General features: G+C 44.9%; 1 protein-coding gene across 2 annotated transcripts in view; it reads right to left on the bottom strand.

Annotated features, from left to right (window-relative positions):
• Positions 1–2,486: 2,486 nt before the first annotated feature.
• IBTK (inhibitor of Bruton tyrosine kinase) overlaps positions 2,487–23,839 on the bottom strand; it is an 89,507-nt gene continuing 68,154 nt past the window's right edge. For both annotated transcript variants that reach the window (XM_065401047.1, XM_065401046.1), the window contains exons 26-30: positions 13,278–13,296; positions 9,544–9,553; positions 4,095–4,137; positions 3,846–3,978; positions 2,487–2,612 (exon numbers count right to left, since the gene is read on the bottom strand). In XM_065401047.1, coding sequence (XP_065257119.1) covers positions 2,487–2,612; positions 3,846–3,978; positions 4,095–4,137; positions 9,544–9,553; positions 13,278–13,296 — 331 coding nt within the window. The remainder of the gene's footprint in view (positions 2,613–3,845; positions 3,979–4,094; positions 4,138–9,543; positions 9,554–13,277; positions 13,297–23,839) is intronic.

A 23,839-nucleotide genomic window follows, 5' to 3' on the forward strand; every position in this document is an offset into this window, starting at 1 on the left:
AATTGATAATCTCAAATTTATTTCACTGGGTTGATACTGATGTATTGTTTAGTTCAAGAAATTAAAACATTCATATATAAAATTGATAAAATAGGACTGGCCTTTTAAAATACCTTTCTTAAATATTTAAATACAAACTTTTGGTGACATGAACCTCAATCAGGAAAACAGAATAAAGTCCTATATTAGCACATGAGAATTAATATATTGCAGACTACTGGCATTATACTTGTATCAGGACAATTTGGCATTTTAGCTTTTGTCACTTGTCTATCCTATCAGTCACAACTCTTTAATCACATATCTATAAATAAAGGATTTCACATGTTTTTGAAGAATTTCTGTCTTCAGTTTATGCTTTTAAAATTTCATTTAAAATTTCATAGAGAGTGTAAGTACAGTAAATTACCTCCAGAATGTATCAAATATGAATGACTTGATCTTACCCACTATACTTTGAAATGCTGACATCAATGACATTTCAAAATGTTTCAAGCCATCTGCTAACTTTTAATTTTATTTATTGTACTTTTAAATCTAAGACACACATATTGTCCAAGTAGACACTCATTCAAAGCTTTTTGCCTCAGATTTTGGCTGTAAAATTTAAACTACGTTAATGCAATTGTTCCAAAGATGTTTTTTCAATTTCACGAAAGCGTATACACCTACCACATGAGTGCAAAATTAAGTATTATCACTTATTATCGGGCCAATGGGGGCGTCGAGAAGCGGCGCGGGCGAGCGATGTGCTGGCTGCGGCTTCTCACCGCCCCCATTGGCCCGGGACGGCGAACCGCGGCCAGTGGGGGCCGCGATCGGCCGAACCTGCCGCGTCAGCAGGTAAATAAACTGGCCCAGCCCGCCAGGGTGCTTACCCTGGCGAGCCGCGTGCCGAACGTTGCCGACCCCTGCTGTACATAGTAATTGCTTTTTAAAAAAAATTATACAGTTGTTTTACAAAACTTTAAACAGCAAGAGGAATTGAAGCAATAGAAAATCTTCAAATATTCAGCATTAGTATTTAAATACATTGATATCTTCCACAGCAATCCCCTTCCCCCTTATAGGCGTTTACTTGAAATTTTATCTTGTATTAAGCACACTGTTCATGGTCCATATGAAATGAAAATGCTTTTAGAAATACTCTAATTGCCACAAAAGTAAATTTTTATACAATGGTACACAAAAACTAAGTACACACATTTGTCTGAATCAAGATTTTAATGTTTATTGCATTTGTTTACATGTGTTTTTTTTTTTTTATGTAGCCCACCTGAAGCCATTAGATGCAGCTACATTGTTTTCCAAGACTCAAATAATTTATCACACAGTGATTGCTTTGTACATCCATCTGGGTAATACCTTCTCTAAGTTTGATCCTCTCCAGTTTGCCCAGGATCTGTAAACGCTGAGATTACTGAAACTGGTAAGTCCACATTTAACTACCCAAACACAAACCAACAAGACAGCATATTGTACATAAGGCTATTAAACAATTTTTATAAATCTGTTCAGAGAAACCAGGCACAAAGAACTTTTTGAACACACAATACTGAAAAGCCAGCCATGAAATCTTTGCAAATTAGGTATTCTCAAAATCCACAGTTAAGCATTCATCCTTGTAGCTCTAATATTTAACATACAGGTTTTGCATCTCCTCAGCACTTTAAATATATTGTACTTTAACACGGTGGTTCTAAAATTGTACCAATTTACCAAAATACATCATGGATAATCCAACTAGTGATATCACATCCCACTGAACTGTGTTTGTTTTAAACCATAACAGAGCTTGGGCTGCTCAAAAGGCCAACCTACCAACAGTGTAAAAACACACATAACTGAACTGGAAGCAGGTAGTAGCAGAGCACATTAAGTCCAGCACAGAGGCTCACCATGAAAAGTAACAGTCAAAAGTATTAGTCACAATAGCTGAGAGAACCAGTACTCATACATACATATCAGAGGTTAGGAAAAACTGCATTGCCAAATTGTATTTTTAGATGAAATTTAAGATACATTTGGGATATTTCTAATCTGTCATGTCAATCCTGATTAAATGCTCACATTTAAAAGATGCATAATTTTAAATGGTCAGTTTTACAATAATCACAAAATTAGCGCCTACTTTTTTCCACCACCTGTGAATTTAACAAAAACTTTATTGTACTAATATGGACTAAACCTTAATATAAGCAAATGTATTTTCAATCTACAATTTTATATAGAATGTTATTAACACAGGGTATGGTAAAAAGTTTGTTGTCAAAACATACATACATTTTATGGTGTGAATAATGGACACTAACAAATTATAGTCTGCATTCTCTCTCTAGTATAATCAGATGCATGCAGATTATGTGCAGCATTTTAACACTGATACTAAATTTACAAGACTGCTCCCCCCACTCCAATTCTACCTGTAATAAAAGTCAAAAACTCTGAAGTAGACATATCTTCATGAAATTCATGATGGATTAACTTCAGTGCTTGTTCCACAAAGGTGTTGCAATAGGTCCCTGTGGAGCCCTTTCAATGACAACAAATTCATCAGGGTTGTCAAAAGCTTCGTAGTGGATTAGCAAATCCTGAATAGCACGTTCCTCAATCTGAAGGACGAAAGAAAGGGGGGGGGGAAGAGAGGGGAAAGGGGAAGTCAGCATTTTATAATCAGGTCTAGAAGAAATCATCTCATGGGGGATGGAAACTGTTCACTGTATAACAATGTTACTTTTTAAAACAAATTACCGTTACCAATAAGGTTTAATAGCCCTGAATAATTATACATCCTGCACGTCAGAAATCAATGAATATTCTTCATTTCTTTCAAATACAGATAAGTTTTTACATGCTAGGTCTTTTAAAAAACCTGCTAGCTGGGCAGGCCTTAAATAGGACAAATAGCCCCAGGACCTGCCTAACAGATTCTAAAATGCTCATGGACTGGCTGGATGTCATCCTCTAGCAGAATGGGAGAAGGCAAGACACTCCAAACCATGAGGGCAAGCAAAGAAAATTGGGGAACATGGAACCTAGCCCCAGCAGCTAAGGGCCCCAAATATTGCCAGGCTAGCCCAGGAGTGGGCAAACAATGGCCCGCGGGCCGAATCCGTCCCACCAGCCATTTTAATCCAGCCCTCAAGCTCCCGCTGGGAAGCAGGGTCTGGGGCTTGCCTTGCTCTGGCACTCCAGCCAGGGAGCATGGTCAGGGGCCACTCCACGCAGCTCCTGGAAGCAGCAGCATGTCCTCCCTCCAGCTCCGACGCGTAGGAGCAGCCAAGGGGCTCCGCTCCGCATGCTGCTCCCACCCTAAGCGCCGCCCCCGGAGCTCCCATTGGCCGGGAACCGCACCTGCGGACGGGGCAGCATGCAGCAGAGCCACCTGGCCACGCCGCTGCGTAGGAGCCAGAGGGGGGACATGCTGCTGCTTCCAGGAGCCGCTTGAGGTAAGCGCTGCCCGGAGCCTGAAACCCTGAGCCACTTCCCCGCACCCCAACACCCTGCCCCAGCCCTCATCCCCCTCCTCCCTTCGGTCCCAGCCCAGAGCACCCTCCTATACTGCAGCCCCCTCCATCCCCAACCCCATCCCAGAGCCCACAGCCCCAGCCGGAGCTCGCACCCCAACCCCAATTTCATGAGCATTCATGGCCCGCCATACAATTTCCATACCCGGATGTGGTCCTCAGGCCAAAAAGTTTGCCCACCCCAGGCTAGCCGTACCCTCCCCAAAATGAGCCTGAAGTTATGCTTTAACAGCTGGTAGACACTACGCAGCATATGAATAACTGATTCTAAAATGTCATCTCTAAAAGAGGTAGTGAAAAAAATACAGCTTCTTTTACCTGGATCAAAGCCAAAGGTTTCTCTCTGCTCCTGATAAGAGCAGCTTCTTGCTGGAGCTCTTCCTCTACAATAGCTGCAAATGTGATAGGTGCTATCGCAGTAGAGCTAGTTAAGGATGTCACTAACCACGGACTGCAAGGTAATACATTACAGAGTGAAGTATACCACTGACATTCTGAAACAAAAGCAGTATAAGAACTAACAGAAAACATGCTCCAAAATCTTTCAATGTCAGAAATCAAACTTACTTCTGACTCTCCAGTTGTAGTAAATCAGAAACATGATCATCTTCTTTGATTGTGCATCTGGGAGGAAAAAAAACATGAAAGTTGCTGATTCAATATCTCTTGGAATGTAACAGGATTATTGGCAACCCTCAGACTTATTCTACTGCACTAAACATGTGGATTACTGTGGGGAGAGGAACAACTTGGAGAGGGGAATCTCAAGCCATTGGGGAAAAAAAAAAATCAGTGAAATAAGTGTCCTTCGCAAATTCCAGTGTGACAGCCCACAGTGAGCACAGTTACTAAAATGTATTCCTATATTGTTCCTATTCAAATAACTACTTCAATAAGAAGCACATGGGTGCCCCAGCAGAAAATGAATTCAGACAAAAGTTCTCTTTGCACATTTACTGTATTGTAATATAGCAGCAAATCCAATATTAAATCCAAGACTTCTAGGCAGAAGGTTTTTGAGTGTGATGTAGTGGTAGAGTACAGGCTCCCAAGTTAGCTTCTTGATTACTAGAACTGTAATGGACTTACAGCACAGGCAACCTTAATTATGGCATTTCCTAATTTCTGAGTGCCTGACTTTGCAACCTAAATAATATGTTCATGTAATGTTTTGTATTTAAAGATTTGAGCAATGTAACTACAATATAAACACAGTATATAAGCCTGTTCACAATAAATCTGGGAATGATATGATCTCCAATCCTAAAATTGTTGTCTTGAAAGAGGTGGCTGTAGCATTAAGTCAACTGCAATAGCACTAGTGTATTATTTCTCTCTTAGTATTGATTATTCAATGCCAGAGATGGTGAACCTTCAGCACACATACACAAGTATCTTCCCTCACAAATATATGATCTGGATTCTGATGAATATATATATATAAAAAGGGTGTAAAAATAGGATTCATGGAATGAAACTAAACAGGAAAAAAAACATGCTTAATATCAAGAAAAAATAAATTCTGACAGTAAGATGTGTTACCCTGTATAATCTGTCAAGAGAACTCACCATGTGGCACATTTAAGTCTACACCAGACAGAAACACACTAATATGTGCTGACCAAAATAATTCTCAACTAACAGGGGAATGGAAGAGACCTAAAATGGGAAATCTAAGCCCTCTCTAAATTATATGAACCTCTGACAACATGCAGTTTAAAAGCATGGGAGAAGTATTATAGCAAGATTTTTTTTAAAATAAAGTTCAACATTTATTTTTCAGTTATTCTACAGTACCCCTATGTGCTTTAATGTGTTGGTATAGTCAACTCTCAATTGTTTTCATTTCTACATAACATACTGTAATTAAATAGCCACAAATTGTCAGAGTAAATTCATAGAAAAATTCCTAATAGGAGAACTCCAGTGACTGGTGAGTTCTAAGTTCTCTGTCTGGGATTTCTTCCACAGAACACAATTTCATGGACAACAAGCAGCATAACTCCTATTTCTGGGAGGAGAAGGGAATTTTTTTTTTTTTTGAGAAGTATAAATAAGCAGATAAATAAATATCATCAAAGGCTACATCCAAATTAACTATGCCCTGCTTTTTGACATAAGATATTGTTTCAAAATTGCCCACTAAGATCTGAATCATTTCCCCCAAAGAATAAAAATACATTATAAGAGAAACAAATTGCCTAGTGATCCAAAAACTGTAGATCTTTCCCACTCAGACACCAGAATTTATTGATCATGAAATCTCAACTGCAACATTCATCTGAACTTAGGTGAATCACTGAGTAAGGTGAAGAAGCAACAAAAATGGGCCAACTTGAACCACAGTTAGGCTTATGAGCTGAAGGAGTGCACACTTCGTAGTCAGTTAAAACCCTACAGTCTCACAATGGACGCCAAGTTAAAGCTTGTGGTGACACCATTGGGGATGATTCCTTCAACTCAACATTCATAAAAACCTTGCTATTTCTGATTCAGTGGCTCAGCTGTAGCATTCTACATTCCTGTGTGTCAGACTTGTTTGCTCTCACTTTGGGTCTCTCTCACTCTGATCAGTCAGGAGCTGGAAGTAGGAATAGAAGATACATGCTCTAGCTGTAGGATGGAAAAGGAGAGCCTTGTGTTGCTCAACAATGCCTTCATTCTACTAAGGTAGAACACTGATGCTCTCCACAGCAAATCCTGTCCAATCTTCTGAACTGAAACAATGGTGTCTTCGATTCAGGTACTTGAGAACTGTAAAATCATTAGCGTTTTTGAGAACCACACAAGAGCATGTGGTAACTTCCTTTAAGTAAAAATTCCTGACTGACAATGCAGAAGTAGGCTTTTTGTCAGCATCATCTTTGCCAAGCTAGGGAGATGTTCAAGTATTTCCAATTCTCAGAGGCTCATTTTTTAAAATTATCTTCTATACACCTACGTAAACAGAAACCCCCTAGCCCTCTCAGAAGACAAAACCTTCTGTCAAACATGTAGCAATTTTACACTTTGAATGTAAGTCAGATGCATGCACCCTCCTACCCCTGCCCAAAGTATTCACAGCACCACTATAAAGTAGTGAAGCAAAATCAACTTGGTCATAGCAAGTATGACTCAGTCTAGATAACAAAGTTCTTTCCAGAGCAAGACTATTTTATCACAATTAGCAGTTGTAATGTCACAGTACACTCTAGTGATCAATTAAAAGATAAGCAGAGGATAATTACACAGGTATTTAATGCACAACGATCATCTATTCCACTGCTACTGTGATCCTTACAAGTAATTAATGAGGTGGTCAGAGATTCCACATTTTAAGCATTTTGGATCTAGGTTGTTTTAAGGATAAGAAATCTGAAATTAAATAAGTGCATACAATAGATTAACTGTGCATATAATGGTTTAACATGCTAATACTGCATCTTAAGTGGAATCAAATAACAAGGGGTTAGAAGCAGTGGTTCTCAACCTGCAGCCCATGGGCCACTTGTGGCCCAATCTGCACCCAGCTGCGGCCCATGTGACATCCTCAGGGCTATACAGGTAGAATTGGATGCAGCCCACATAACACATTGTGGGCCACATGTGCAGCCCACAATGGTAAATAGCTTGAGAACCAACAGGTTAGAGGATAGTGAAAAAGGAGTGTATGGATGTGTCAAATCTACATGTTTTAGAAGGATTTTTGTGTGGGAAGGTTTCTAGATAAGTTCCAGGCCAACTGTTGTCTGAAATGTGTTTTAGGATTTTTAGAAGGTGCTGATTTATAGTCCTCAAGATGGATCGTCTCAGTGTATTCAAAGAAGGGGAACAGTCAGAGTAGCAGCAATGCAAACTTCCTTACGCTGTCCCATCAGTGTGACTGACCTTGAAAGACAAGAGGGTAGCTCACTCTTCAAATCCAGTCAATACCTCCTTTTAAAAAAAAGCCATCTCTGCTGAATCAGGTAACAGAAGTGCTAGTTGTGATACTGGTGATGTGACTACCTGTCCATTAAAACTGGATAAGACTATGATCAACTCATTTAATAAGGACAACTCAAAAGGCATCAGACCAGACCGTAATGACTTTTGTTCAAAACTAACCTAGACAGGATATAGGACTAGGAACTGTAACTGAAAGGATACCTTCCTCTGAACCAAATAGTTCCCATTCATGGATCATTTTACCTTTGTTAGTATTTAATATATGGTTTAAAATAGCAACTTTCAACAATATTAAATTTGGAGAGATTCAATTACAAATTCATTTTTGAAGGGTCTACAAATTAATTGGTATTATAACCGAGTCTGCAGACCCCAACCAGGATCAAAGCCCCATTGTACTAGGAACTGTAAAGACACATTAAGAGACAAATCCTATCCCAAAGAGCTTGCAATTTGCCCAGGCCAAGGGTGTGAAAGGAAGCAAACAAAGAGTGTGACTTGACTAAGGACACAAAGCAGCCAAGACTAGAACTGAGATCTTTTAACTTCCAGCTCAGTGTCCTATAGACTGAACCACACTCTCTCTCATATAAAACCCTTCATTTTACAAAATACGTATTGAAACTTGCTTATCAGGTTTAAACGTAAATGTAATCTTACTTTTTATAGAGCATTTATTTTAAAAAGAATACTTAATGAAAAACTAGCTACAGGTCTGTCGCATCTTATGCGCATTTAACATGCACGATTTCAGCTTTACGCGGTCAGCAAAAACAAAAACTAAAAAAAGAGAAAAACAACAATTTTAATACTGTACCTATAGTGTGCACGATTTTGCCCACCATTCAACTCAATGTAATTTTGACTATACGCGGTTTTCGCTTTATGCGCTAACCGCGGAACGGAACCCCGGCATAAGATGAGACTCGCCTGTATGTTTAGTTCAGATTGGTAAAACCCCTTCCTTGCAAAATAAATTGACTAACTTTTGATTGCACCCTTCCTCCTTGTGACTAAAAACATTTGAACAGTTAAAATAGGGAAAGTTCAACCAATGCATCAATATTTGAACTAAACACTCTTGGCAGCTTAAATTTAAAGAAAATTCCATAAAAGTCTTATTTAGAGACAAGTCTGATGGCACATTTAAACACTTAAGTCAATAAATGACAATATTGAAGTTATAGGTGAAAACTCAACTCTACTCCTTTGTGCATGATCATTCGCAACAGATACTTTTCTACAAGCTTAGATTCATGTGCAGCATATTTCAATGCTATATACTATGACGCAAGCCAGACAGAATAAGAAGTCATTTGTATACAAGCAGCACAGTGAATCAGGCTTGGCTCCAATGGGGCCAAACTTTCAAAATGCACCTCAGACAGTTGTAGTAAAAAAATGGTATGATATTTTATTACTTATATAATAGTATGTGATCATATACTCTTGTTCCTCTTTTTAAAGTTTGCCCTTCTCCTGAAAAAGGGGAACAAAGAGCATATGATACAAAGGAGACCCAGCGAATTATAGACCAATCAAGCCTTACTTTGATACCTGAGAGATACTGGAACAAATTATTAAACAATTTGTAAGCACCTAGAGGATAACCGGGTTATAAGGACACAACACCAAACTAATTTCCTTCTGTGACAGGGTTCCTGGCCTACCGGATTGCAGGGGAGAGGGGAGCTGTGGAACAACATATCTTGATTTTTTTCCACGACAGTCTCATACGCAAACTAGGGAAATGTGGTCTAGATGAAATTTACAACAAGATGGGTGCAAAACTGGTTGAAACACTGAACTCAAAGGGTAGTTATCAATGTTTCACTGTCAAAATGCAGGGGAGGGGGAGCATATCTAGTGGGGTCGCATAGGGGTCTGTTCTGAGTCCAGCTCTAGTCAATATTTTCAATAATGACTTGGAATATGGAGTGGAGAGTACACGTATAAAATTTGTGGATGACACCAAGATGGGAGGGTTTGCAAGTTCTTTGTAGGAGAGAATTAGAATTCAAAATGACCTTGACAAATTGGAGAACTGGTCTGAAATTACTCCTGAGGGAATTCTGTGGCACTGTGTGGCCTGGTCCACACTACCCCCCCACTTCGGACTAAGGTACGCAAATTCAGCTACGTTAATAACGTAGCTGAATTCGAAGTACCTTAGTCCGAACTTACCGCGGGTCCAGACGCTGCAGGCAGGCTCCCCCGTCGATGCCGCATACTCCTCTCGCTGAGCTGGAGTACCGGCGTCGACGGCGAGCACTTCCGGGATCGATCCCAGAACATCGATTGCCTGCCGTCGGACCCGGAGGTAAGTGTAGACGTACCCTTTGTGTGCAGAATTTGTACCCCCACAGATTTCTTGCTTCCCCACAGAAAAATGACTTTCTGATGGGGAAGCAAAGGGAAGCCACAAGAGCAGTCATGTGCCCCTTCCCAGCAGTGTGGGTGCGTCTGGAGCAGCCAGAGGAGAGGTAAATCACTGGGGACAGCCCGCCAGTGGCTCCTACCGTGCACCAGGCTCAGCTGCTAATCTCAGCTGGGCTGGCGATGGGAGAGGACAGGAATTCCTCTTCCCCTGCAAGGAACGCCAATCAGACCCACCCCCATAAATCTTCCCCGGCGGCTGCACCTGGCATGGAGGGGCTGGGCCCTGGGCTGTTTCTGGGGTAGGTCTGGCCCTTGCACTGTGTCAGGTGTAGCCTCACCGCTGAGTCCGTGTCTCTGGGGGTGGAGGTCTGCAGGGTGATCTCCTACCTCCATGCAGCCACTGGCCTGTGCTCCCCACTGTCATGCTGGAGCCTCCACATTTATTTATTGAAAGATAAAATATGCAGAACTTGGCAGGATTTTAAAATAGCGTCTGCAGATTTTTTTTTTTTTTGGTGCAGAAATTTTCCTTTTTGGATGCAGAATTCCCTCAGGAATATGAAATCAACACAATACAATGCAACAAAGACAAATGCAAAGCACTACACTTAGGAAGGAAAAATCAAATGCACAACCATAAAACAGGGATTAACTGGCTAGGCAGTGGTACTGCTTAAAAGGATCTGGATGGTATAGTGGATCACAAATTGCATATAAGTCAACAATGTGATGCAGTTGAGAAAAAGGCCAATATCATTGTGGGGTATATTAACAAGAATGTCATATGTAAGACATGGGAGATAACTGTCCCGTTCTACTCAGCACTGGTGAGGCCTCACCTTGAGTACTGTGTCCAGTTCCAGATGCCTAGTCTAAGAAAGATATGGATAAACTGGAGAGTCCAGAGGAGAGCAAAAAAAAAATTACAAAAGATGTCAAAAACCTGAACTATGAGGAAAGGTTTTTTTAAAAACAAAAACAAAAACTGGGCTTGCTTAGTCTTGAGAAAAGAAGACTGGGGCAGGGGAACCTAACAACAGTCTTCAAATATGTAAATGGTTGTTATAAAGAGGACGGTGATCAATTGTCCTCCATATCCACTGCAAGTAGGACAAGAAGTAAAGTGGCCTAATCTGCATCAAAGGAGATTTAAGTTAGATATTAGGAAAAACTTTCCATAAGTGTAGTTAAGCATAGAACAAGTTACCAAGGGAGGTTGTTGAATCCCCATCACTGGAGGTTTTTAAGAACGGGTTAGACCAGGGGTAGGCAACCTATGGCACGCGTGCCAAAGGCGGCACGCAAGTTGATTTTCAGTGGCACTCACACTGCCTGGGTCCTGGCCACCAGTCTGGGGGGCTCTGCATTTTAATTTAATTTTAAATGAAGCTTCTTAAATATTTTAAAAACCTTATTTACTTTACATACAACAATAGTTTAGTTATATATTATAGACTTATAGAAAGACCTTCTAAAAACATTATAATGTATTACTGGCACGCGAAACCTTAAATTAGAGTAAATAAATGAATACTCAGAACACCACTTCTGAAAGGTTGCCGACCCCTGGGTTAGACAAACACCTGTCAGGGATTGTCTAGGTATACTTGGACCTGCCCCAGCGCAGGGGGAATGGAATAGATGACCTCTCAAGGTCCCTTCCAACCCGACATTTCTATGATTCTACATATATAGACATGAATAGGGGGAGTGTTAAGCAAGCCCCTGCCTTGTCCAGTGTGCATTTCGTACCGTTGAAAACAGGGTCATACAGGTTTTGTGGAGCACCTAACACTTTTAGCACACAAGAATAATAGTGCTCTGGTTAAAATATATCATGGACCAGATTTTTAAAGTTACAGGTACATAGATTTGAATTAATCTAATTTATGTGCCCAAACACTACTTGTCTACATCCACATACAGGCCTAAGTCATGCAAATCCCTTTCCGATTATATATTACGGATACAGAAATACGCTTCTATGTGAAGGGTTAAAATCCATGTGCATTTTATATAACAACCTGGTATATGGATTGTGTTAGCTCTTTTACAGGCCCAAAGTCCAGAGTTTGGTCAAGAGACCAGAGGCCTACCAAACAGTGATTAGCTAAAAGAAGCAGAATAAACGAAGATAACCTTGCTTGATAAGATAGGCCTGGTCAGCAAAATTGCCAGATGTTGGAGCAATAACTGAATATTGTGTCTTATGCAAAGTCGCAAATAGAACAAAGCAGCCCTGTTTCTGTTGTGTTATTTTCTTCTGTAGGGAGATGTTCTTCCCACAATCCAACCTTGAGTTCATGAAGGGTTGGAACATGTCAGTATAAGATATGGCCTCCTCCCACCTCCCTTTCCCAGGGACCAATGCCTGCCTTAAAACACAAAGGAGACAATCTTTATTGTCATATACTTTCACTGTTTCTTTGCTTTATCCCCTAGGAATGTACCTGTTGGACAATCAAAGGAGTTGCTTCATTCCTATGGACCCCAAATCAGAATTCAACATCTATATTTAATGCTAATACATTTTATCAACGTATTAATTAAATGTTAACTTGAAACCATGGGCGGAGACATTATGTAACCTGTTAACCATTGGCTAATGTGCTATCTTGTCTTGCTCCAAAACCTATCCCGGGGTGTGGAACTGCCTACCCCATCACTTTCCCCCGCCCATGGGAAATCCATATATTCTATTGTAATCAATTGACTGACAGTGTCTCTGAGCCTAATAAGCAAGGTGACACTCCACCAGCGCTGTGCGTAATAAACGCCTATGCTTGACCTCTACACGGTGTGGATTTATGTTCCTTCACTCTGTCTTACTGAAAATATTGACCCTCTATGTAGTACAAATACTACAAAGGTATTGATTGATATAAGATACAGAAGTCTTAGTATACCAAGTGGTGCTTCAAAGCAGTTATATTGACACTGTATATAAAATTCCAGATTCATTAAATACTGTCTCTGTTTAGAAAGAACAGAATCAACTCAGATCACTTGAATTTCACAGTTAACAAGATGTGCAGTTATGCAGTCATTAAAAAAAAAGCCCACTTAAATATGTATTATTTCTAAGCTTTGCAATATCTCACCTTTGCAGTGTTTCACTGATTGCTTTTATTTTTGTTTTTAAAGCTAATCTCTTAAAATTTGATCATTTTCCTAACCACAAATTGGTAGGATTCACTTCTGAATGATGAAAGTTAAAATTTAGTTTAAAAAAGGAAAGTTATGTCAAATAGATGTCAATAGTTTAAAAGCAATTAAAGATGGCAAAACAGCTATAACATTTTAAAAAAATTTAAGGTCACTAAAGTAGGTCTTATTTTGATAAAACATTTTATACTTAAGTCACACTACTTTCATAGCACTATAATTCTAAAAACATCTTTATGTTAAGAAAAAACAGAAACAGACTATGAAAAAAAAAGTCACAGTGCCATGAAAATTACATCTGGCACAATCAGCTTTAATCATTACTACTTATGCTCCTTGTATGGATGATGTAGGAATTTAATCCTGAATTATATTATGCATTACTAACTTTAGGCCCAGACAAAGAACTTTGCCATTGCTGTCAATAGAGATTTATTGGGCCATTTAATTAGGCATACAGATTCTTTAACTTGTCATTCACCAGTTCACACTAGGGATTTGAGCTAGATGACTGTATACAGATACTGTACTTCAGAGGCAGTGAACAAGAGAGAGTTTGGTCATCTCAGTCCGGTTGCTAACTCACAAACCTCATAATTAAGGCTATGATTTAGTCACAGGTATTTGTAGTAAAAAAAGTCATGGACAGGTCACAGGCCATAAACAAAAATTAATGATGGGTGACGTGTCCATGACTTGTACTATAAATACCCCTAACTAAATCTTAGCTGGGGGGCCGCTGCTCTGGGGGAAGGGGGAGGGGGCATGGAAAGAGGCACCAGCTGCCGGGGGCCGCTGAGCAGCAGCTGCTATGGCTGTCCCGGGGGCCAGCCACACAGGCCGCTGCTCAGATGGTCCTAGGGCCAGCTGCTTGGGTGGCCCGGGGGTCAAGCACACTGGCTGCTGCAGAAGTCACAGAGATCATGGAAAGTCACGGAATCCGTGACTTCTGCCACCTCCATGACAGACACAGAGCCCTAATCATAATCACAAAAACCACCACCATACTTCCAGTGAGTCACCAAGAAAACTGGTTCCAACCCATAAGTGAAATCAAGCAAGAAAATCCACAAGACAGTTTCAAAATGGGGATAGTGATTAATAAAAACTGGAGCTATCAAAACCAGCACCTCCCCCCTTTCTCCATATATATTGTAATTCATCTCTGGTTTGAATACAAGTATTAGCAGATGGTCTTGCCCACATGATAGTAAATATTTGAACTGCTTTAATTTTAATATAAATACTACATGTGCTGTTCATATGCTTGCATGGCAGGTAAGAAAATCTGATGCATATAAATAAAAAGAATATTTGGTTTCTATTCATAACTAATAACTGCTAGCAGCTTTTTCTAAAAAAATGGATGCAGTGATTTTAAAAAATGAAGATCAATGTTAATGTACTATTCTAGTATCAGAGGGGTAGCCGTGTTAGTCTGGATCTGTAAAAAGCAACAGATTCCTGTGGCCCCTTTAAGACTAACAGAAGTACTGGAGCATAAGCTTTCGTGGGTGAATACCGACGCATGCGTCTGACGAAGTGGGTATTCACCCACGAAAGCTTATGCTCCAATACATCTGTTAGTCTTAAAGGTGCCACAGGACTCTCTGTTGCTTTGTACTATTCTAGGATGACTACCTAATCACTAGGAAAGCAAAAATCTTATGCTATACATTTAAAATTAGAAATTGACAAATTTCTTACCTGATAATTTTCAATCAGCAGCTTCTCTCTGAATTCATTACTCATGGGCTAAAGGACAGTTACCTGTTCCATAACTGGCGTTCTTCGAGATGTGTTGCTCAGGTGTATTCCACTATAGGTGTGTATGCTCGCCACGTGCACCAGTGCCGGAAGCTTTTCCCTTAGCAGTATCCGTAGTGGGGGAGCACCGCTGCGACCCCTGGAGTGACGCCGGTATATCGCGCCATAAAGGGGGCTGCGTGCTCCCCCCACCCTCATTTCCTTCTTGCCAGACAACTCCGACAGAGGGGAAGGAGGGTGGGACGTGGAATACACCTGAGCAACACATCTCGAAGAACGCCAGTTACGGAACAGGTAACTCTCCTTTCTTCGAGTGATTGCTCATGTATATTCCACAGTAGGTGACTCCAAGCTATCCCTGATGGAGGCGGGTAGGAGTTTAAGTGTAAAGTTTAAGGGTTGCCCGGGCGGAGCACCGCCCTACCAAACCCGGTGTCATCCCGCGTTTGGGAGACGATCGCATAGTGCGATGAAAAAGTGTGGACATAGGACCATGTAGCAGCCCTACAGATGTCCTGAATAGGGACATGAGCCACATAGGCCGCAGACGAGGCCTGGGCTCTCGACGAATGAGCCTTCACTATAGGAGGCGCGGGAACCCCTGCCAGGTCATAACAGTTGCGAGTGCACGAAGTGATCCAGCGGGAGATCCGCTAGGTGGAGACCAGTCGCCCCTTCATGCGCTCGGCCGAAGCAATGAAAAGCTGGGGGGACCTTCTAAATGGCCTGGTTCTGTCCGGGTAAAAGGCCAGCGCTCTGCACACGTCTAACATGTGCAGGCGGCGTTCCTCATTGGAGGAATGGGGCTTAGGACAGAGGATCGGGAGGAAAATATCCTGATCCATATGGAATGCCGAGACCACCTTCGGCAAAAAGGCAGGGTGAGGGCAGAGCTGAACCTTGTCTTTATGAAAGACCATATAGGGCGGTTCAGAGATCAGGGCCCTGAGCTCGGAGACCCAGCGGGCTGAGGTGATAACCATTAAGAACGCCACCTTCCACAACAGGTGGGACCACGAACACGTGGCTAACAGCTCAAAAGGAGGCCCTGTGAGGCGGGACAGTACCAGGTTTAGATCCCAGAGCGGGACTAGGGGTCTGCCCGATCTAACCCTTTCAGAAACCGGGCTGTCATGTGATGGGAGAACACTGACAGGCCCTGCACCGGGGGATGGAAGGCTGAAATGGCCGCTAGGTGCACTCTGATGGAGGAGGGCGCCAGGCCTTCGGTCCGAAGGGACAGGAGGTAATCGAGGACAAGCTGGATAGGGGCGGAAGAGGGAGAGAAACCTCTATCCCTCGCCCACATAGAGAACCTATACCACTTAGCCAGGGAGGTTCGCCGCATGGAGGGTTTCCTACTTTCCAGCAGGACCCTTCTCACATCCTCAGAACACCTCCCCTCCTCCTCATTCAACCACGAAGCAGCTGTCAGATGGAGCGCAGCTAGGTTGGGATGGAGGAGGCGACCTTCCTCCTGGGAGAGGAGGTCCGGCCGTAGCGGCAGCCTGCAAGGAGGGGCCGCTAACAGTTGCAGCAGGGACCCGTACCAATGCTGACGGGCCCAATCCGGGGCTATGAGGATCATCCAAGCACCGTCTGACTTCACCTTTTGTAGGACCCTGTCTATTAAGGGGAAGGGCGGGAAGGCATACAAGAAGGGCCCCGACCATGGGAGCAGGAACGCATCCGATATGGCCCCTTCGTCCTCTCCCGCTCTGGAGCAGAATCGAGGACACTGTCGATTCTGGGCGGTGGCGAACAGGTCTTCCTGGGGAGCACCCCACTGTAGGAAGATCCACCTGGTCACCTCCTTGTGCAGGGACCACTCGTGTTGCTGGGAGAATACCCTGCTCAGGCGGTCCGCAAGCGTGTTGCTCTTGCCGGGCAGGTAAAAGGCCCAAAGGAGTATACTGTGGGCTATACAAAACTCCCACAGGAGCTGGGCTTCCTGGCATAAGGCCCGGGAGCGCATGCCCCCGTTTGTTGATGTAGTACATGGCGGTCATGTTGTCCGTGAGGACTCTGACTACCTTCCCTTGTATGTGCTAGCGAAAAGCCACGCACGCCAGGCGTACAGCTCTGAGCTCCCTGACATTTATGTGCAGGGTTAGCTCCTGTGGTGACCACATACCCTGGGTCCTGAAATCCCCCATGTGGGCTCCCCAGCCCAGGTCTGAGGCGTCCGACACTAGATCTAGTGAGGGACGGGGCTCTCGGGAGGGACCACCATTGGAGGTCTGCCACCACCCTGGGTGGCACTGTGACAACCTTGTCCAGGCCGTCCCTGGCCTGGGAGTACCGGGAGGCCAGCCAAAGCTGGAGGGGCCTCATCCGAAGCCGGGCATGGCGCACCACGTAGGTGCATGCTGCCATGTAGCCTAGTATTTGAAGGCACACGCGAGCCGTGGTTATCGGAAAAGCCGTGACGGAGGCGATGAGAGCCTTGAGCATCTCGAACCTGTCCCGTGGAAGGGAGGCCGTGGCTACTCGGGAATCTAGCAGCGCCCCCATGAATTCTATGCGCTGAACTGGAAGTAGCGTGTATTTCTCCTCGTTTACCAGTAGGCCTAGAGCCGCGCAGGTGTCTAGCAGGAACTTCATCTGCTGCTGCACCAGAGCGCGAGACCGGCCCTTGAGCAGCCAGTCGTCGAGGTAGGGGAAGATCTGCAGCCCTTGCCTCCTGAGGTGGGCCGCCACCACCGCCATACACTTTGTAAATACCCTGGGGGCAGTAGAAAGGCCAAAGGGGAGGACTGTAAATTGGAAGTGGTCCTGACCCACCAGGAAACGGAGGTAGCGCCTGTGACCCTCGAAAATGTGGATGTGAAAGTACGCATCCTGGAGGTCCAGTGCAGTAAACCAATCCCCCTGGTCTAGGGATGGAATAATAGAGGCCAGGGACACCATGCGGAATTTGCAACGCACCAGAAACTGGTTGAGGTTCCGCAGGTCGAGGATGGGCCAAAGCCCGCCCTTCGCCTTGGGGATGAGAAAGTACCTGGAGTAAAAACCTTTGCCCTGGTATTCCCGAGGTACCCGTTCCACCGCTCCCAGAGAGGGGAGGCACTCTGCTTCCCGGTAGACGAGTAGGGCATGCTCCGGGGACCCGTCCGGCCGCCCGGACGGGGGACAAGTGGGAGGGGCTGAAACAAACTGCAGCTTATACCCTTAGGAGATGGTACTGAGGACCCATTGGTCCGACGTTATATGGGAGCACCGCAGTCGGAAGTCCGATAAACGGTTTAGAAAAGGTAACTTTATTAACTGGGTGGGGGGTACACTGGCAATAGGCCCGGTGACCCCCCCTCAACGTGTCAAAAACGCTGTTTTCCCTGCCGTTTGGCCTTCGAGGCTCCAGGCCGTGGGGCCGAGCAGGATTGGCATTGGGACCGACGTCTTTGATCCCTCTGCCACTTAGGCGGGGGTTCATATCTGCCCCTAGCTTGCAGAGCAGAGGGTTGAGGCCTGGGTTTGTCCTTAGTAGGCGGGACGTAGAGGTCTAGCGTCTGCAGGGTGGCACAGGAGTCCTTTATCCCGTGCAGACGGGTGTCTGTCTGGTCCGCGAAAAGGGCCTTGCCATCAAACGGCAGGTCCTGCATTATGGACTGGGATTCTGACGACAGCCCCGAAAGCGAGAGCCACGCCGCCCGTCTCATGGAGACGGCGGTAGCCATCGAACAAGTGGCTGTGTCTGCAGCGTCCGATGCCGCCTGGAGAGCCGCTTTGGCGGCGGTCGCACCCTCCTCAACCGACGCCCTGAACTCCTTCACCTCCTTGTCAGGAATGAGGGGCTCAAATTTGGGGAGGGATCCCCACAGGTTAAACTCGTAGCGGCTCAGAAGCGCCTGATGGTTGGCCACTCTGAGCTGGAAACTCGTTGACGAATAAACCTTTTTACCAAAGGCATCAAGTCTACGAGCATCCTTGTCCTTTGGCGTGGGCTGGCCATTCCGTTCACGGTGGTGGACCGATTCAACCACTAGGGAGTTTGGAGCTGGGTGGGTATAAAGGTACTCGAGACCCCTCGCGGGGACAAAGTACTTCCTCTCGGCCTTCTTAGAAATAGGCCCAAGAGAGGCTGGGGTCTGCCAAAGGCCAGTGGTGATGTTGGCAACTCCCTGATGGAAAGGGAGCGCCACACGCCCTGGTACCGAGGAGGCGAGGACATTGAAGAGGGTGTCGGAGGGTTCCTCCATCTCCTCGGCCCGGAGCTCGAGGTTGGCTGCCACCCTCCGAAGCAGCTCTTGGTGGGCTTTAAAGTCCTCCTGGGAAGAAGAAGGAGGCGGTACCGCAACCGAATCTCCCTGCGCCGAAGAGGTGGACGGCGTGGCGCCTTCAGCGGCCAACGGCACCGAGGGCTCCACGTCCGGGTTCGGTGCCGGAGTCGGTGCCGGGGGTTCGGCACCCACAAGTTGATCTCGGTGCCATGAAGGTGACGTGGGTCGGCACTGAGAAGCTCCAGCCACGGAGCGAGGGCCTGGCTGCGCAGGTGTCTGAGGCCACGGTGCCCACTGGCACCACTGTCCCTGCCAGGGCATGGCCTGGAGCAGAGGCGCATCGGGCGCCAGCAGGGCAGGCTGGTCCTGCGGTGCGGCCCTGGGAGAGACGGCTACGCACTGACGCCGAGGTCCGGGAGGAGCGCACGGTGTCGTAAGAACGGCTGGAGCGGTCCCGATCGTGATGGCTCCTGCCCCGAGACTTCGACCTAGAGGAGGTCGAGACATGTATGTCCGAGGAGCTGTCCCTGGATTCATTGTGGCGCCTGTGGCCACGGTGCCTCGGTGCCAGGGACTCTCGGGACGCGCCGTGACCATGGCGTCTGTGACGGCGGGCGCCCAAATAGGAGCGTCGGTGCCAACGGCGTCGCGACCTGTCCCTCTCGGACTCGCTGGAAGAGGAACGGTGCTGTCTCTTGCCGCCTCCTCGACGGCGCTCAAGGCCGGAGGGGTGGGATCCGCTCCTAGAAGAGTCCGGACGCGGAGTCGACGCGCGTCGCAGGGCTCTAATAGGCACCTCGACCCGGGAAGGTGCCTCGGACTCCCACACCTCCGGGGAGGGCTGATGGGCGCCCAAAGGCGGCTTCCCACGGGACCGGGGGCCCGACTGCGGCGGCGCTCCCGGCACCGGAAGTGTCGGTATATCACGCGCGGCCTGAGCTGCCTCCAGCGTTGAAGGCATGTGTACCTCTGGTGAGGCTCGCGCGAACGGGACTGGACTACTCTGCTCAGCGCGAGTCGGAGGTCTCTGTCCCGGTGGGGATCACGGGCTGCCCAACTCTGGTCTGGCCTCACTCCTGGTCTTCTCCCGGCGCCGCTGAGACTTCCCTGGCTTCTTAGCTGGGGAGCGGTGCCGGGACGTCGACGGTGCTTCGCTGAGCACCGAGGACGCGGTGCCGGGTGCCGATTCGGAACGGCGCACCGGAGGCGCTTCATCACGTGCCGACGACGCAGAGCCCGGCGCGGTGTCAGCTCGTCGCGCCGGTGCAGGGGCCAATGCTGACTCCATTAAAAGAGCCCAGAGTCGGATCTCATGCTCCTTCTTCGTCGGTGGCTTGAAGGAGCGGCAGATCTTGCACTTTTCACTAACGTGAGACTCGCCCAGACAGCGAAGATACTGATTGTGGGGATCGCTTCTGGGCATAGAGTTGCGACAGGAGTCGCAGGACTTGAAGCCTGGGCCACGGGGCATGCCCCGAGCCAGGCACTCACGAAAGAAAGTTCAATAACGGAGAGAGATTAGTGAACCAGATACCACTAAGCTAGATACGCTGCAGCTACACTAAGCTGGAGCAAGTTCCGACTAACTTCGCTGGCGGCAAGAAGGAACTGAGGGTGGGGGGGAGCACGCAGCTCCCTTTAAGGCGCGATATACCGGCGCCACTCCAGGGGTCACAGCGGTGCTCCCCCACTACGGATACTGCTAAGGGAAAAACTTCCGGCACTGGTGCACGTGGCAAGCACGCACACCTATAGTGGAATACACCTGAGCAATCACTCGAAGAACAACTATGGAATGCACAACTTGTGGAATTCAGAGTTGGCCCAGAGTTGCTGCTGGAGGCTCCAGGACTAAGCTCCGTCTTTCAGCTCAGGCCACCAGAAGAGTTCTTCCACAGTTGTAGAAATGCTCTTGCAACCAATTAGTACCATTAAGGTAACCTGACATAATTATCACACTAAATTAACTTTAAGATAATATACTTTAAGATAATATATGTCTAGAACTTCTTTTGGTGAAAATTTTCAAATTTATATTCTGGTCATTTATATGATTACCCTGGTGGGTTGAATTCAGAGAGAAACTGCTAAGAGAAAGAAAATTATCCGGTAAGAACTGTCACATTCTGTTGCACAGCTTCTCTCCTAATTCATTATTCATAGGAAGTATGGAGCAGTGAATTCCAGAAGTAGGGAAGGAAAGGAAAGGATAAGCAGAGTTTAATTATTATAGTAGAATAATAGGCAAGAACGGGAGTTCCCCCCATATAAAGCAAGAGCTTTATAAACTATGGAGTTATGTGTGAGAAGTAATCCAGTAGTGCCCTCTACCAAAGGATGCTTTTTTAGAGGAAAGGAAATTTACTTGAAGATCTTCCTCGGATGAGGCTCAAACACTTTCCCCTCAATGCCTCTAGAGACTTCTGTGAATAGTTTCCCAGATGCCTAGTATGCCAACTGGTAGGATTTTTACATCTTGCCTGCAGCAACCTTGAGCATTTTGGACAGAATGGGATGAACAGGGTACAACGAGCATACATCTCAAGCATATGGGGTATGTATCTTTATAGCTCTAAGAATGCTTATTTATATCACAACCTTCTAAGGATTAGAACAAAACCACGGGATAATTATTTTCCAGGAATTGTGGAAAGAGGAACTTACTTTGGACAGAAATGTTCTGGAGCTATAAGAATAACCTTTTCCCTGTGACAAAGGCAGCGTGGTTCTTGTATGGATATGAGAACTAATTCTAAAACTTGCCTTTCCAAGGTAATGGCGGCTGGAAAGGTCTGCCACAGGCTTGTCTAATTTGTCACTGTAATTAAATTTGGCACCTGATACTTAAGTGGAGGATTCAAAGTGCCTATTTTCAAAATGCCACTATAGCTGGTACCCATCTTTCTAAGGTGCTTTCTTGTAGGACAGCAACCAAGCTTCCCAGGGAAACTTTAGTGTAGCTGGGATCACTAGAACTTTGTGATTATTATTATAATTGTATTACAATGCTATCTAGAGGTCAGGATCCCATTATGTTGGGCTTTCTGTTTCCCCTCACATTGGAAATGTAAATTTGATCAGAAAAATGAATCCCGTGTGTTGTGTGGATACCAAACTATATCCGAGTTTAATAGAGAATCCATGCTGAATTACACTTCACTTCTGATGCCCAAGTTGTTAACTGTTCCCGGTTTGAATGAAAGAGTCTCTGCTTCAAGAGGTCTGTTTACAATGTGGCATTATTGGCTACCTAGCAAGTTCAAAGTGCCTTCTGGGCCAGTGGAGGACAAGGACACAACAACTCTCCTTTTTCTTCTTTCCTGTATTCTTTATGTGAACTGTCTTGAAAGGTAGCAGATTCTTCTCTAATCAGGACATTATTTCCATTACCACAGAGAAGCTTTGACCTCTAGTTACTCCCTGGTTGGAAGAGATGTCAACACTCATGTCTCAATCACAGGCCAACCCTAATGGGAAGTAAGTGGAGGCTTTCTCTGCAATTACCGTAATTGCCTAAGGTTTCTTGCACCTTCTACTGAAACAGCTGGTTCTGGTCATTGTCAGACACTATACTAGACTTGAAAGGTCCAATCCTCTATGACCATGTTTGTGGGGTTTGCTTCTTTTTATTTTTAATAAATTTATTTTAAATAAAATAAAATAAAATAAAATAAAGACACACACCGTGATAAGAGGTGTCAATATTAACTAAAAACTATATATGAGATGAGATTTTTGGAAATTTATCTTCCAAGTATGTTTGCTTCCATAGTGAATATTCAAGGGTGTAGAGCAGTGATACTCAGACCTCAGTGGTTCAGGAGCTAAATTAGTGATCAACATTACCCAAAAGAGCCACAGTAATGTGAATTCATTGTTTCATTCACTATTGTACTATAGATTCATATTTAAACAGTATGACAGGTTAATTACATAGTGCAAGTTAATAACGTAACTGGTTAATAACATAGTAAAAGCATCCTGATTGGTTAATAATTCAAGCACACAGTTTTTTAATATCATGTGCTGCAAAGAGCCACAGCAGACACATTAAAGAGCCACTTGCAGCTCGCGAGCCTCAGTCTGAGTATCCCTGGTCTAGAGTGAAAGTTGGGTGTGACCTGTGCCTTGCTGTGATTACCACCAGCCCCTTAAGACTCTAGATACAGAGGGTAGATCAAAAGGAAGACTCTTGTACAAGCACTGTGGCTCATACACAAATCCTTTTTTTGTCTTCATCATTATGAGGATTTTGTTGATTTGGAGGAAAATTTATCTAAGTTTCCTTGCACGCTTCTACTCCAGATTTTTCCCTCTGCCAGGGTAATGGCCCCTTCTTGGATACACTTGGTGTTGGTAGTAACTAATCGACTTCTATGCTGGTTTTGATAGTGAGGGTTGATGCCTCTCTGCAATGTCAGTTACTAATTTCCCTAATGTGTCCTCCAATAGCTACTCACAAGTTTGCATGCGCAAGATATCAGTTTTGAATGAGTGATAGCTATTCCTGGGTATAACACGGCTTCCGTGTAGCCACCAAGTTCTCATCACAAATCACATCAAGGGTTTGACCAGAACAAAACCCAAGACATCTCAGTCCAATCAAAAACTATACCTCTAGACAATGAGCCACTTGTTTGCCACAAAGTAGGCTTTCCTTACTAAATACATGGAAAACCTACCGTCTGAAAGGGTATAGTGAGGCTTTGAAATTGCAGTGCAGTGTCTAAGGCAGATTTTGGAAGGCAGTCCCCTTCTGAAGGTGTGACTTGTCTTTCCCTGGTGGAGCTACTGCTACACCAACATTAGGCTCCCAAAATGTAAGAAAAGTCTTTATTTTTGTACAAACACTTT

This window comes from Emys orbicularis, chromosome 3 (assembly GCF_028017835.1).
Source record: "Emys orbicularis isolate rEmyOrb1 chromosome 3, rEmyOrb1.hap1, whole genome shotgun sequence".
Classification (NCBI taxonomy): Eukaryota; Metazoa; Chordata; order Testudines; family Emydidae; genus Emys; species Emys orbicularis.